Below are 15,532 nucleotides of genomic sequence, written 5' to 3'. Positions count from 1 at the left end.
AACGATTTGCGTCCCATGGGTGACTCCTCTATCTCCATAGCAATATCTCAGGGCCACATCTTTTAAGCAGAGCTCATTTTTCCCAATGAACAACCATGTTTTCTCATGACAGATCAACGTCAACCTTGGGCTATATTAACAGAGGTTGAGCATCCAGAAGGAGGTAGAGTTATAAGTTACAATTGTATAAATAATTAAGAGTTCAAGTTCAGGACATAGGTTTTTGCTTGGGTGATAGTCCCAGACTTACCATTGACTAACTGTGTCTGCTGGAAGTTCTTTAACCTCTCTCAGCTTCAACTTGCTCCTTTGTAAAATGGGGATAAATAACAATTCCCATACTAGAAGTTTGTTGTGAAAATTAAACAAGTAGGTAAGTAAATAAAGCACTCAGTGCATAGTAAAATTCAATATATAGTAGCTATCTCCACTATCATTTTTCCATACTGGTCACACCAAGCTTGCAGTTGTGTGGTCAGATCTAGGAGTGAGCATTTAAGAGGAATAAAGGCCATGGCCAGTGGAGAGAAACCAGATGGGAAAGGTGGTCCAGATGACATCAGGTGAGAAACAAGGGAGCTTGGAGAAGAAACACTTGGGGAGGAAAATGATCACTGTCTTCTAATACCTGACCCATTGGAGGGTCTCTGGTTTCTTCTGTGCAGCCTCAATGGCTATTATCAACTGCTCCGAGATGAGCATTTCTATACACACAGACTGTGGTCTTATCCAATGAGCTCCTTGGAAGAAATTCCAGGGACAAGGAGCATCATGGTCATCCATCACCCTGCCCTGGACTTTATTACGAGCAAGAACCAACCAGTAGAAGCTAAAAGGTAGATTTCCACTGCAGAGAAGGGAAAACTTTCCAACAATGAGAATGGGCTTCCAAAAGAGGTAGTGAGCTCCTTGTCAGTGGAGGTACTCAAGCAGAGGTTGGAAAGCTCTTAGCAGAGCATCTAAACGTTCAGTGCTCTGAATGACAGTGAAGGTGAGAATCTATGAATTGCTTTAATTCAATGCTGCTGTCCCTCAAACACGGTTGGAACCCCTTTTAGAACCTCCCATGGGTTCAATAGCACATGCCTTTGAGTAGATCCAAAAGTCATAGCTCTTCAACCCATGAGGGTGGATTTAATTGAGAGGAAAGAGCTTTTGGGTTGCTCAGCACCAAGTCTGGTGACTGAATGGGAGGAGTTAAATCAGACAGCCTAGTTCTGTGCTGTAAAGTAACAGGTCTGTTTCCCTGCTTGCTTGGTAAATTCACCCTGGGGGCAAGTCATACTCTAAACTGCCTAGTCCTGTTCACCAAATGCCACCTTTGTTCCATCTCTTTCATTAGGCCAGAAACCCTGAAAAGACACAGACCATGTCTAAAAGACCCTCCAGGGCCCTCCCCACAGCCCAGCACAGTCCTGAGCATAGAACGAGCACTAAACACAGTTGCACTCACCGGTAGTTTCTATATACTCAGGGCCCCAGGGGACCCAGGCTGTATTTCAACCTCCAATAGGCTGCCCTCAGCATTATAATCCAGCAGCAGCAGGCAGACCCATCCCAGCAGGGCTGGCCTAATCCAAGTCAGATATTCCTTCCTCAAAGATGCCTTGTAAGCCAAGTTACGTAAAACAAAACACAGATAAGGGCGGGGGAAGCCCAGACATTTTACCCAGTGTGTTTTGCAGCTCAAGTCCACAGAAAGACTGGTTGGACATCTTCCTTTATTTAGCTCACCTGTGCCTCAGTTTACCTTTCATTGTCTGGCCCTGTTTCGCAGTCATGGCTCACTCAAAGCAGTAGGACAAGTGGAAGGAGGAGGTCACTGTGGTCACTGGAGGTTCCAACACATTAGGGGGTTTCTTGGATACCTCAAACAGATCATGGACTCCCTGAGCCAAGATGATCACCCAGGGTCAAAACAAAACCACATACTGGCTTTGGCCAGAACGTTCTCACGCACTGCATAGACAGAGACGCTCCAGTCAAGGCCTTTGTGAAAACAAACAAACAAAAAAACGTAACTAGATGTTTCCACCGCAGCAGAGAGAGTGGGAAAGGACAACAGCACTACACTGGGCCAACATGGACCCAACATTCTCCCCTCCAAGTTTTCATGACTATGGTAGTCAGGTATGGGACGGGGAACATGGAGGTGGCTCCCCAAGATGGGCAAATAATCAGGCTTAGATCCCTAGTGGAGCCGCTTGGCTATGTTATCCACTCAGGTCACCATAAAGAGACTCTACTCCAACTCAAAGCAGGAGGAAATGTGGGCTTCAACCTTAGTCAAGTCCTCTTTGAAAATCAAACAAGACCATGATATTAACCAACCCTTGACTGCATAATGTGCCAAGTCATCCGTAAATATTCGAGGGCAATAAACTAGAGGGAAAAGAGGATTCATCTTCATCTGGGTTCTTGGCAGAGAAGTCCCTGAACAGCTGCCAGGTATGCCTTACCCTCTTGGTGGCCAGCCCCACAGTAGAGACAATGCACCATGCCACTGTGGGTCACTGGGCCAGCCCGGAGAGCATCCACCTCACCCCAGGCTCAGTAGGAAGGCTTCCCTGGAGAAGGTGAACCATCTACCCACAAAAATGTAGGAACACAAGGACCTGCTCCCATGAGTGTCCTGTTCTAATTTTGGGGACACAGAGACTTCTCAAATGTCCACCAGTCTCACAAATCAGTTCCCCTGAGCCTCTGTGGGCACCCACAAAACTGAGCTTTTGGACCAGTGAACCTGGGGACCAGGGCTAGACGACGGTGACCTCCTCGGTGTGTGCTCCTAGGCACTGTGTCAATTTCACATCAACCATCAAAGACCATATCTAGAGGTGTTCCATCAAAAGTCAGAGTTGTCCAGATGATCCCACAATTCCCTATACATACAACACACAATGCCCCCACAGACCCCCACAAGTCACCATCCCTCAAGTGCCACCATGTTTTAACTGCAGGTATACTTCCTCCCTGATGTTCACACAGGCTTAGGCAGCCCATCCCAAGTCGCCCCAGCACAACACAAAAAAGGTGGCATGCACACACCACAACCCACCCCCCTACCAAGTCAGAGCCAGGGGGCCTCCTGACCACCAAACCCCAGACTCACCGCTGGAGCAGTCGGGCCCTCCCCAGCCAGGCTCGCAGTGGCAGGTATCCGGGGAAACACAGCGGCCGTGCACACACTCCTCCGTACACAGGGCTGAGGGGACATGGGGAGAGAGAGGAAGAACCAGAACAAACAGTGAAAACCAACCATCTGGTCAAGGAGCATAACCCATTTTGTCACAACTCCCTGGTGCACAGGGATGCTCAGAACGCATCAGTGGCTTGGGGGGAAAATCAAGCTACACCTGACCTGAGTTATTTAATTAACTCCAGAATGGATCCTACAAGAGTACATTTCATACCAGCCTCATTTCCTAAAATGAAACCCAAGTTGGAGAAGCGGTAACGTCATTGGCTTTTCGAGAACATTTCCTCCAACGTTTAACAACAGAGACTGCCGCAAACCTCAGCTCATAAATCCACACCCCTGCTCTCTTTCCCTATCTGCTTAGGAAATGACCTGTCCCTTGTATCTTCTGCTTTCCCCAGTTTCCTTCTGCAAAGGCCCCAATATGTATCAGCCTGCCTGAAAAGAAGGTCCCTTCTCACTTTTCCCCCTACGTTTCTGCCCTCCTCCCCAAATGTCCCTATTTTGGGGCTCTCAAATGTCAGCAAATCTGCAAAGTGCACACATGCAGAGGAAAAAAGCAACAGCTAATTATAAGAAAGTAATTAAGAGAGACATCCACGATGATGATAATTGTAATTAGAAAGTGCCTGGCAATTTCTTATCACGCAGTTGAATGCTGCAGCCTCCTGAGGTGGGAGGTTACAGCGGCAGGCAGTTTCCCTCAACCACTCTGGTGCCGAGGCTTATTGACAGCAGTTTGAGGAAAGGAAATTATTTTTCTCTTTCTTTGACAGAATCCACATTTCCTCAAGGTCATCTTTTGCTCCTGAAAGATCTGCCCCACCATCTAAGCCATCAGTGAAGGATTACAGAAAGCCCCCATGTGCCACCTCCACCAAGTCTGAAAGCTCAGGGAATCAGCAGTTACCATCAACCCTGTCAATTCCTTAGACCAGATCTAGATGGTTTTTTGTTTTGTTTTGTTTTTCCCGAAAGCAAGAGACTTCTCTCTGCCCAGTACTGGCCTGGGCTAGGGGAGCAGATGGTCCGCTTTGATGGCCTCCCACCCACTGCCTGGCCTAAATGCCCACTGGGAAGATGCTGCTTGGTTAAACAACAAGGCTCATTTTATGGCTGGTGTGGTCCTCTGGCCCCTCCTAAGCACAGAAACTGACCCCGAAGCTGCTGCCTTAGCTTTGCCCAGGCCCCAGGCAAGGTAGACCCCAGAAGAGCCATTTCACATGCCCCACTGGTCAGTGGTCTGGAGTCAGCCTGTCCACTGCAAGCCTGGGATGTGGTGTGTCTGGAGATCCCTAGCACCTGGGTCCTTCTGATTGCTACAAGTAGCCTTCGGGGAGGGTTGTGGTACTTCCCCAGTGCTGGAGCCCTGCTCACTTGCAGCCCTGGGAAGTGGCTAACCCAGTGCTGGAGAACCCAGTGGGCCTTGACCCCAGGGAACAGCTCCACTTAGAACCACAATGTGCTGCTCATGCGGCAGCTAGCGAGACTGTCACTCCTGCTGCTGGGGCTCCCCCTGTTCTCACTGGACTTTCCAAACAAGCTCAAATGGGTCAATGTCCCCAGGACACACCAGTGTCCATCCTCTGGCTCCCCATGGGATGTCAGCCCCTCAGCCCAGCCAGCTCCCAGCCCTGGCCTCAGCTGCTCCCTCTCCCTCATCCCCACCCCCCACAGGCTGAGGTCCTCGCATGCTCCACAGCTGGGCCCATCTGTGTTACAGCTTGTCACATTAGCTCACTAACACCACCACTGCTTTCTGACTGCAGAGAGCAGGACCTGGATCCCTGGGGTCTCTGCGGAGGGCGGTGAAATCAAGCAGTGACTTGTGAACCTGCCGAGTGTCAGGGCTGGAAGAGACTTAAGAGAAAATCATGTCCTGGCCCTTTGTTTTATACCTGGAGAAGCTGAGGCCTGAGCGTTCATGGCCCCTTGGGCAGTGTGTGGCCTCTCAGCCAGGGAAGAAGGAGCTTGGGGCGGCTCCTAGAGCTAGAGGCCTCTGAAGGTGGAGAGAGCCCAAGGCTGTGGGGACTTCACATTTTGCCTAGGCTGGACATCCTCCCCCACCCACATGGCTCAGGGGCTGGCGATGGGGCCGTTCCAGAGGGAACAGCAGAGGGGTGCTGTGACAGGCCCACAAGAGGGTCAGTGGTGATCAGAGACAGAGGGTGGAGGAGCTGCTTCAACATGCTCAGCACCACACAGGTTAGGGATAGGGTGGAGGGCAGGTAATTTGAGAAGGAAGAACACCCAATGACCTGCCTGCCCCCTGCTCCTGATCCTAGAGACCCAGCCCATCCACCTACCTCCTGTGCCTTCTCCAAGCTGGGAGGGAACAGCCTTCTGGTGCTCTGAGCAAGCTCCACACTGCACTGCCTTTTCCCTTGGTCCCTTCCCAAAGCCCCAGAGACCAGCAGGACAGTCTGCAGAGCACCGCCCCCCACACGGCAGACACAGACCTCAGCTCAGTCCTGTATCCAGCCCCTGGACCCCGGTAAGGACTCTGCTAAGGCAGCAGCTTTGGAGTCAGCTTCTGTGCTACGCATGGAGGACGGTCATCCCACAGTCCCTTAGCTTGACCCCAGGGATGCATGTGCGTCTCCCTCCTTTCCTCATCGTCCTGGTATTTTGCCTGCACTATTGGCTTGTCAAAACCTCAGTCCATTCATATTACATAGGTGTTGTTTAGACAGTGTTGTTTGAAACATGAAATATTGATAGCAAATACCCGAGGCTCAGGCTGCCATATTCAGCAATTGGGCCACCGCGTGTTTGGACACCTGGTGGGGAGGGGCTGGGGGTGCTGCAGGGAGAGTCTCCTAGGGAGGATGGAGGTGGTCATCCCTGGCGCTGGGGCGGCCGATTCCTATGCCTGCAGCCGGCAGCCCGTCTCCAGAGGCCTGGGGTTACTCAGCTGCTGCTCCTAGAGCGTGTGGGTCCCCTAAGCTCTTTCAGACCACAGACCCCCATGCCAGTGACTGCCTGGGAGGGGCTGGGTTAGGGTGCTGCCACCCTGGCCTCCTTCTTGGAAACTTACAACTCTAAACAGGGTGTTTTGTCAAGTCCCTCTTCGCACTGCTGCACATCCATCTGCTGTCATGGACAGGGCAGCTGGATGGGCTCTGACAGCACCAGCTGTGTGATGGGGCCAGCCACTCGCCCTCTCCTGGCCCCACCAAGAAATATGAACTGCACTCTCACCACCCTGCCTCAGTCCTGCTTCTGACCTCCCAGCATGCTAGAAGCCTTCTCAGCAAGCAGCAGGACACACAGGGGTTGAGAGCAGACTGCACCCAGAATGCCGGGTCTGGCCCAGGGATGTGCCTTAGCAGCTCTAGGCCTTGGATGAGTTACCTCCATCTCTGTGCCAGCCCCATCTGTTCAGTGGGGGACGGTGGCAGGATGGGCCTCACAGGCTGTGTGAGGACTGAATGAGTAGATCGAGTGCCCAGAGGAGGGCCTGGGGTATAGAAAATGCTGTGTGAACCTTGCTGTTGTTACTAGAATCTCCTCCGTCCTGAGAACAGGCTCCTGGTGAGGTTCGAGCCTCTTCCATCCTCCACTCACTCCCACCCTTCATGGAGGTCCTGGACACGTGACGGGTGGTCTGTAGGGAACTGCAGACAGATCCCTGGTTGGGGACAGTGCTGCTGGAGGGCAGCGCCATCTCCAGCCCTGGCAGGCAAGGACAGGGTGGTAGACAATGTGATGATCTAAGTTTAAATTCCACATCTGCCACTTACAGTTACAGCATCATAAACAATTAACCTTCCATGCCTCAGCTTTTCCATCAGTAAAATGGGGACAATAGTATGCCTACTTTATGGGGTGCTGCAAAGATTAAATGAAATAAAACACGTAAAGTTCTTAGACCAGTGTCTGGCATGTAGGCACATAGTAAGTACTCAATAAGCATGAGATGCTATTGCCATCTCTCTCTCACACACACACACACACACACACACACACACACACACACACACACACACAGGCTGTGGGATGTCTAACACAGCTGACAGTTGCTGCCATTTGTTGCCACTTCCTATGCACTACCATTTTCTGAGCACCTACTATGTGCCAGGCCTTAGGACTTTCACACACACTCCCTCAGCCTCTGGCATAGGCCATCCCAGCACACGTTGAGGGAGGTAACTGTGTTGGCACTGTCTCTCCTTTGAGGATCTCCAGCTCCTGGGGGACAGAGGCTGCTTCCCACTCATCCTTTTTAAGCCCTCATGCTTTCTGGTACACAGTAGGTGCTCAATGCTTGTCAGCCCCACACTCACCTGCCCCAGGAAAGAATACCACAGCTCATGTGAGAAAGGCATGCTTGTTTTCCCCAAGCTCAGCCTCAGAGCTCGGTCACAGAGAAGTCACCAAATCTGTGGACCTGGCCCTTGTCCCAGGCTGTTTCTGGCCCTGTGGGACCAGGGTGATCAGGGGTGTTGAGGATGGTGGTGTGAGGCTGCAGAACAAATCCAGCCTTGGGTGTCAGGCAGCCCTGATTTGTGTCTACAAGCATCTCCCTGTGATATCAATAACTCACCATCCTCTCTGGGCCCTGCAACTTCACTAGGAAATCAAGATTAAACCAGATGAGGTTTTAAGTCCCATGCAACTAAGAATCCCCTCAATCTGTCCTCCTATCCACCCCCTCCAGGACACACCTGGGTTGCTGCCATTGCTCTGGTTCCCCTTCCTGGCCCCCAAGCCCTGGCCCCTTTCTATCAAAGGGACCCCTGCTTTCTTTCCTCTATTCCTTTGGAAAGGTGCTGGATAAGGAGCCAACTGTGGGTTCAGGCTCTTGTCCATAAAACAAGGGTGCCCTTAAAGACCCTTCCATGGCTGACATCCCTCGATGCTTCTCTTCTGACCTAGGACCGCACTGACTCCAGCACACCACCTCAGAGACCTGGAAGCTTGAAACATTTCCACTGAGCTCCCTAGCCCTGGGTCACCTGGCCACCAAAGCCAGGCACAGCCTCCATCATCCAGCCCCACCAAGAAGCCAGGAAGGGTGAGGTTCCTCCAGCCACCCTGTTTGCACATGATGGAGGGTGAAAGATTTTTCCACAAGAACCCCCCATCCACAGGAGGAATAACCAGCCTTTCTCTCGGTCTCCACGGCACTCGGTGGAGGGTGGTTGCCCATTTGGTGGGATGTAGCACACTTGACCTCCTGCCATTTCTCCTTTCAGTGTTAGTCCAGACCAGTAGTGGTCTGGACCAAAAGAACCCCACACCACCATCCTCAAGACCCCTGGCCACCCTGGTCCCACAGGGCCAGAAACAGCCTGAGCCAAGAGTCAGGTCCAGAGATTTGGTGCCTTCTCTGTAACTGAGCTCTGAGTCTGAGCACGGGGAAAAGAAGCATGTCTTTCTTGTGAGCTTTGTGAGGGTAAACCCATGGTCTGAAACATCCCTGTTATCTCCCCATGGGCCATGCATTACAGACACTCCACACGTGGCTGTTGGTGACTCCTCCCAGTGCCCATGCCTTGCAAGTGATGTTGACAAGCCAGGGAGGAGGACTGGGAGGCAGAGGGTGAGATGGGGTGGGGGACAGGAGGCTGTTCAGCCTGGAGAAGGAAGTACTAGGTGGGGGCAGGTCATGGTCAGCTGACCAGGCTGAAAGCCCGATAGAGATGTGGGAGCCATTCTGTCCCGGACAGAATAGGGACCCAAGGGAGCAAGTGACAAGGGAGCAGATATCAGCCTAACCCGAGGCAAGACTTTCTAACACCCGAAGGGGTTCAGCAGTTCACAGGGCTGTTGTACAGGTAGGGAGCAGGCCACCACGATCACGCAAAGGATAGAGGACTGACATGCACGCGCGGCGGGGCGGGGGCGGGCTCACTCTGCCAATCGTGGGGGATCCAGCTGGCTGGCTATTTTTGTAAACCAAGTTCTGTTGGAACACAGCCACGCCCAGTCGTTTACATACTATCTACGGCTGCTTTTGCACTACAAGGACAGGGTTGAGTGGGTTGCCACCGAGATGACATTTCGCAAAGTCTAAAATGTTTACTATCTGGTGCTTCATGGGGGAGGTGGCCCCCTGTGGTAGAGGGCTCCTGGTCTGGTGGGAGACAGGACTACGGTACACGGAAGGTCTCTTCTTCCCCTTTCTCCCCTATCATTTACTTACTCCCTGGGATGACCAGATGACAAAACAAGGCCAAAAAAGGTGCTTAGAAAATACGAAATGATGCCAGTCCTACTTTCTAAAGTGGCACTATGAGTCTACCCAAAGGAGCAAGGGCTGTCAAGCTGGGAAACAGAACCTTGCAGCAGCCACGCATGCTGACTCAGCACTTTATTCCACCCCTCTTTCCTCCTGGGAGCTGGGGACAGGGAATCTGGAAGACTTAGCAGACACTCGTATTGCAATCGATGGTCTTACTCAGGTAGACACTAGGGACAGTGCGGTGAGTGCAAAAGAGGAAAAGAGGCTAAACAAGAAGTCCTTTCTTGGTCTGTCACTTGTCAGGTGTTGAGTGCACACAGCCGCACTGAGTCCTGGAGGTGGGGGTTAGTACCACTCCATTTATGGTTGGGAAACTGAACCACAGGAAAGGCGAAGCAACTTGTGCAAATTCACATAGCCAGCAACTCAGTGTGCTAGATCAGTATTTCTTCACCTTTTATCCATTAGAGGCTTTTTAGACTTTTTTTTCCCTCATTACCCCCTCCCATGAAATTCTAGTAACACAGATACACTGGATATCTGTGCCTTGTATATAATCAGCTTCGGAACTCATTTTTGCTGCTGGCAAATGCACATGCTAGAGATTCTCCATTTGTCCTGTTCACAACGTTCTCCTTCTCCTCCACCTTTCTCTGTGCCCAGAGAAGCTGACCTGCATGGATGGCATTAACGGGCTTCCTGGCCTCTGGCTTCTGGATGGTTTTCAGTCAATGGGAAATAACACCAAGAGATGGAAGGGTGGGCAGGAGGTGAGGCTGGGCCATGGGTGGCAGTGGTGGTGGTCCTTCTTCCCTCCAGCTAAAGGTTCCAGGGACTGCTTCCAGTCCAGGGGTGGTTGTGGCTCTCCTCAATTTCTAGCCCCGAATGCTGCACCATTTCTTACTGGTTTTCCTTAGCCCTTCCCCTGCCTTTATAAATCATTTTATTATTAAACTTTCCTCACTCATCCTCCTTAACGTGCCATCTGGGCCTGGGCACAGTGGCTCACGCCTGTAATCCCAGCACTTTGGGAGGCTGAGGCGGGCGGATCACGAGGTCAGAAGTTCAAGTCCAGCCCAACCAATATGGTGAAACCCCGTCTCTACTAAAAATACAAAAATTAGCCAGACATGATGGTACATGCCTATAATCCCAGCTATTCGGGAGGCTGAGGCAGGAGAATCGCTGGAACCCGGGAGGCGGAGGTTTCAGTGAGCCGAGATCACACCACTGCACTCCAGCCTGGGTGACAGAGCGAGACTTTGTCTCAAAAAAAAAAAAAAAAAAAAAAAAAATGCCATCTGTTTCTTGGTTGGGCCTCTAACTGGTCCAGGAACCAAGCCGAGGTTTGCACCCACACGTGTGATGCCAAAAGCCTGCTCGCACAGGGTAAGATGAGTAAGTTCCAGCAGCCGATCTGTCACTGACTTGCTGTGAGAACTTAGCTCATCCCCCTCCCTCCTTGGGGGTCTGTTTGTCTGTCTGTGAAATGAAAGGGTTGGATGACAGGATCTAAATGTTCCCTCCAGCTCTGGGAGTAAAAGCCTCCATGATAACAACTGCCAACTTCTTTGGCTGACTGATTCAAGCTAAGTTTGAGAGGAATTTGTTCCACAAATGCAGGCATAGAGCTTGGCCCGGGAACAAACGTGTTCAGAGGTGCAGATGGAAGGCCAGGGCATTAGTCCTGGGGCAGCAGGTGAGCTTGCATAAGCAGGCTGCGACCCAGGACGGCGATCTTGGCACCAAGCAAAGGTGTGTGTGCGTCAGACTTGGGGTCTCCTCTGCAATCAAGCTGCTCAGATAACACTGGCCCTTCCCTAACCAAAGGTGGCCCCATCTGCTGTCCCCAGCTCATGGAAGCCCTCTGAATCAATTCGCCCTTCTATTGGCCCTCCACCCAAGATGACCCACAAGTCCCTGAGGTGTCTGTGTTCATATATTTTGCCTGGAAGTTTGCAAATGGTCTTACTAGTTAATGGAACTATAAAAATTACTTACATGAAAGGGTCAGGATAAATAAAGACAACTTCCACACCCCCTGGCCAACTAGCCTGACATTCAGCTAAGATCCAAGAAGGCTGGGAGGTCAGGGAAAGGGTGGTAGCCTCCCAGAATCCTCCAGCATATCGCCTCCAGAGCCACCCCCGAACCCAGTCTCCCCAGTACTCCAAGGCACATTGATCAGTCTGCCATTAGCATTCTTGGCAAGAGGCCTCAGATCAGGCTGTCATTGGATTCAGCTTGGAAATAAAATGACCTACATCCACATGGACCCAAGTGCCAATTCTGAGGTGACATGCTTAGCATGAGTGATTCTGCCACGCCCAAGGTCACACGGCATGTGTGTATGTATTAGTGTGTGTCTGTGCCTGTAGCGGGGCTCGGGAAATGCTAAAACACTTCATCAGATGTGTACCACTCGTTCTTTACAGTTCCCAGCCCTCAGTCCCCTCCAGAGCCAGGAAGAATAAAAATGGCTGGTCCTTTCCTCAGCCCATCTAGAGTTGGCTTTTAATTGCTGTGGCCACATTGGGCTCCCATATATGAAGAGACAATTATTGTTTTAACAAGCAGCACTTCCCCAGCAAGGCTAATAAGGCAGAAGGAGATTAAGGGGCCAAACACCCTCCTGGGTTGCGGGACTGGGGCCTGCAGGGTGTGACCCCCACCCAACCTGGCCCAGAGCCACTCCCCATCCCTCCCACCCTCCCCCACCCATTTTTTTTTTTTTTTTTTTTTTTTTTGATATGGAGTCTTGCTCTGGCGCGATCTCGGCTCACCGCAAACTTTGCCTCCCAGGTTCAAGTGATTCTCCTGCCTCAGCCTCCCGAGTAGCTGGGATTACAGGTGCACGCCACCAAGCCCGGCTAATCTTTTGGTATTTTTAGTAGAGACGGGGTTTCACCATATTGGCCAGGCTGGTCTCGAACTCCTGACCTCAAGTGATCCGCCCACCTCAGCCTTCCAAAGTGCCAGGATTATAGGTGTGAGCCACCGCCCAGCCTGCCACTCTCCTTTAATTTGGTGGTGCCCTTGCTGATTTGTATTCCAAGGCAGCATAGCATTAAAAGCCAAGGTCCCTGCTCTGCCACTCATTAGCTGCATGTCCTTGAGCAACCTCTCTGGTCCTCAGTTTCCCCTTCTGTAGAATGGCTGTTGACTTGGTTATTGCACAGAGTAAATGAGTTAAGTCATGCAAAGCACCAAGTACCAGGGGTTAGTTGTAACTGTTGCTTTCTTTTTAAAATATTGCTGTTATTAATATTCCTCTTCCCAGGACTGGGCTGGGGAGCTGGGGTACCATGGCCCCTAAGCACGCTCAGGCTCATTTCCAGCTCAGAGGATGACAGAATGGCCTGCGTTAGGCAGGGAGGGGGTGGGGAGGAAGTAGCCCTGGTAAAACTAGAGGGGCTGGGACTGGGAGTGGGGAAGGAGACACACTCCAGGGTCAACTCACTGGTGAATGATCATCTACCAGGGCAGCACTGGGCACAGCCCTTTCCGTTTCTGGTCCTCAGAGAAGAGGAGCATGGAATGAAAGGAGGCCCCAGTCCCACCTTCAGGCCCTTTGTCTCATGGAGCACCAATGGTTGCGCTTTGAGGGGGAAATGTGAGCTTGCACCTCAAGGTTCCCCTGGCCCCGCGCACCCTCTGCCCATTCATGCAGTACCATGTACATGTGCATTCACTCCACCAGTGTTTACCGGGCACCTCCTGTGGGCTGGGCTCTGCAGGCAGGGGTTAGAGAGAGGAGTCCAAAATATAGAGAGAGCCAGGTCTTGCCCTGCCTCCTGGTCTTCTGGGCGGTGAATCCTCCCCCTACCTGCTCCTGACCCTTCCCCTAAAGAGCAGGGGCCTGGAGTGCTGCAGGGAGAATTCTCTTTTTCTGGCACCGCATAGAGAGCCGTCCAAAGAGGGACAAGGGACGCACTCCAATTCGCACAGGCCAGGATGTAAGGTCAGAGAATGGACCAGGAGCCAGGCTGTCTGGACTCAAGCTTGGATTCTGCTACTTCCCGGTTGTAAGCCGCAGGTTACTCAGGCAAGTTATTTAACCTCCCTCAGTTTTTTTCACCTGTGAAATATGGACAATGGTCCCTTACCTCACAAATTCATTGCAAGACTAAATCATTAACACTTGTAAACTACTGAGAACAATGCCTGGCACATGGGAACCTCACTATTTTTTTCAAAGTCATTCATTCCTCTGAGCAGTCACTCACTCCAAAAGCATTTATTAAGCACCTACTATGTGCCAGATGCTGTGCTGGGAATACCATAAGCAAATAAGTCACAGTTCCTTCTTTCGCAGGAACTGATGGCAGGAAAGGGAGACGGCACCTGAATGAGTGGGTGAGCCACTGGGTGGGCGGGTGGGTGAGCAAGCGAACGTGTGGGTGGGTGGGTGAGTGAGTGGGTAGGTAGGTGAGTGAGTGTGCGAGCCAGTGAGTGGGTGCGTGGGCAGGCAGGTGAGTGAGCCAGTGAGTGGGTGCGTGGGCAGGCAGGTGAGTGAGCCAGTGAGTGGGTGCGTGGGCAGGCAGGTGAGTGAGCCAGTGAGTGGGTGAGCCGGCGAGCAAGGGCACTGGAACGTTACTGGTGCTGAAATGGTACCCAGTTCAGGGTGCAGGATGGGCCCTGAGGGAGTAGACACTTCTTCCATGGGTCGGGGACAGGGGAAGACGTAGGAAGAGCTTCACAGGGAAAGTGACACTTGTCTGCGTGACTCCTTCAGCCTCCTTCATCAGGCCCTCACTTCTCCAGCCTGCCGCTCCCTGACGGCTGCCCTCTCATCTTTGGCAGTGGAACTTCAGGTCGTGAGTGACCCCCCGCCCTCCTCACACTGGGCCTTCAAACAGCCTGGAACTCCATCCACAACCTGCATCTCCAGCTCTCCCACCACTTACTTGTGTACATTTCACATAAACTTGGATGCCACTTCCTCCAGGAAGCTTCCCCTGACTGCACTGCCCACCCCCTCCCCACAGGCTGGATGAGGTCCCCTCGCTGCTCCCACAGTATCTGGTTTGCCCCATAGGCCACAGCACTGACTTCTCTCTACTACTTGTCTGTCTTCCATACCTCCATGAAGGCAAGGAATGGGCTATGTCCCAGCACCTAGCATGATGCCCAGCACATGGCGGGTGTTCAATAAATATTAACACATGCTGAACAAATGAGTATCCGAATCTGCAGAGGCTCCCTCTCCCCTCTAATTGTGCTATCGTGAGCCATGCCCATCTGGCAGGAGGTGAATACATAATTAAGCTATAAGACCAGGGCAGTGCTGAGCCCCAAATCCCTAGATGGCAAAATGCTCTTTAGAAAAATTCCAGTGACTCTCCATCAAAGCCTAGGCTCTGGCCTCCCCAGTCTGAAGCCCTGGGGGCCCTCTGTCATCAAATGCCAGTGTCAGATTACAAACTCCCCTGAGTACCTCCCTTGCAACGCTACTAATCACCCCAAGGTATCAGCCTGCCTCATCTCAACATGGCTTAACTGTTAATAATTGTTTATCAATTAAAATTGTCAACCTGTCAGAACATTCCTATTGGGTTTCCACATAAAGAAATCACATCCAGCCACTGGGCCTGATAAAAGCTCCAGCGTTGCAGTCAATTCCCTTAATCGATGCTTCAGGCCCCAGATCTGCTCGTGGCCGGCTCCTGGTACCCCAGCCTTCCTTGCTTTGCAAAGGATTTTCTCGGCCAAGCTGTTCGAACCACCAATACTGTATTCCTGCAAGGAGCAACAGCTTTTCAACTTGTTAATGATGTTGGAGCATACGGCCTGAGTCAGCAACCCCCCGCACACCACCCAAGAAAATCTTTTTCTGGGTCTTTTTTTCCCCATTTGACAGATGCCAGGCTTTCTCCAGAAAGACACATTCCAACTGATTGATTTTTTTCTTTGGGAAATTGATCCTTACCACCTACGAGGAAAGCAAAACATGAGGCTTGTCAAGCATTTTTTTAATGCTCTGATTTAAAAACTCATCCCCTGCTTCTGCCTTGCAACTTGCCTTCCCCAAAGGAGCTGCCTCTTCTCAAGGAGACATATGACAGAGTCCCGAAGGAGATGGCACTGGGAGGATGGACAGAAGGATGGATGGTGCCCACCGCCTGCCCTCCGTCGGGGAGGCTCCA

The 15,532-nt window shown here is 51.7% G+C and overlaps 1 protein-coding gene across 32 annotated transcripts in view; it reads right to left on the bottom strand.

Annotated features, from left to right (window-relative positions):
* Nucleotides 1–15,532, bottom strand: part of MEGF11 (multiple EGF like domains 11) — a 381,686-nt gene that overhangs the window by 202,780 nt on the left and 163,374 nt on the right. For all 32 annotated transcript variants that reach the window (XR_008657670.2, XR_008657671.2, XM_063638864.1 and 29 more), the window contains one exon: nt 3,113–3,205. Coding sequence is in view for 30 of the 32 variants with exons in the window: in XM_063638864.1 (XP_063494934.1) it covers nt 3,113–3,205 (93 nt within the window). In the remaining 2 variants the exon portion in view is untranslated. The remainder of the gene's footprint in view (nt 1–3,112; nt 3,206–15,532) is intronic.

The sequence above is a fragment of the Symphalangus syndactylus genome, chromosome 5 (genome assembly GCF_028878055.3).
Source record: "Symphalangus syndactylus isolate Jambi chromosome 5, NHGRI_mSymSyn1-v2.1_pri, whole genome shotgun sequence".
Classification (NCBI taxonomy): Eukaryota; Metazoa; Chordata; class Mammalia; order Primates; family Hylobatidae; genus Symphalangus; species Symphalangus syndactylus.
Note: the sequence above shows the minus strand (reverse complement) of the source record. Positions and strands in the feature narration are given on the sequence as shown.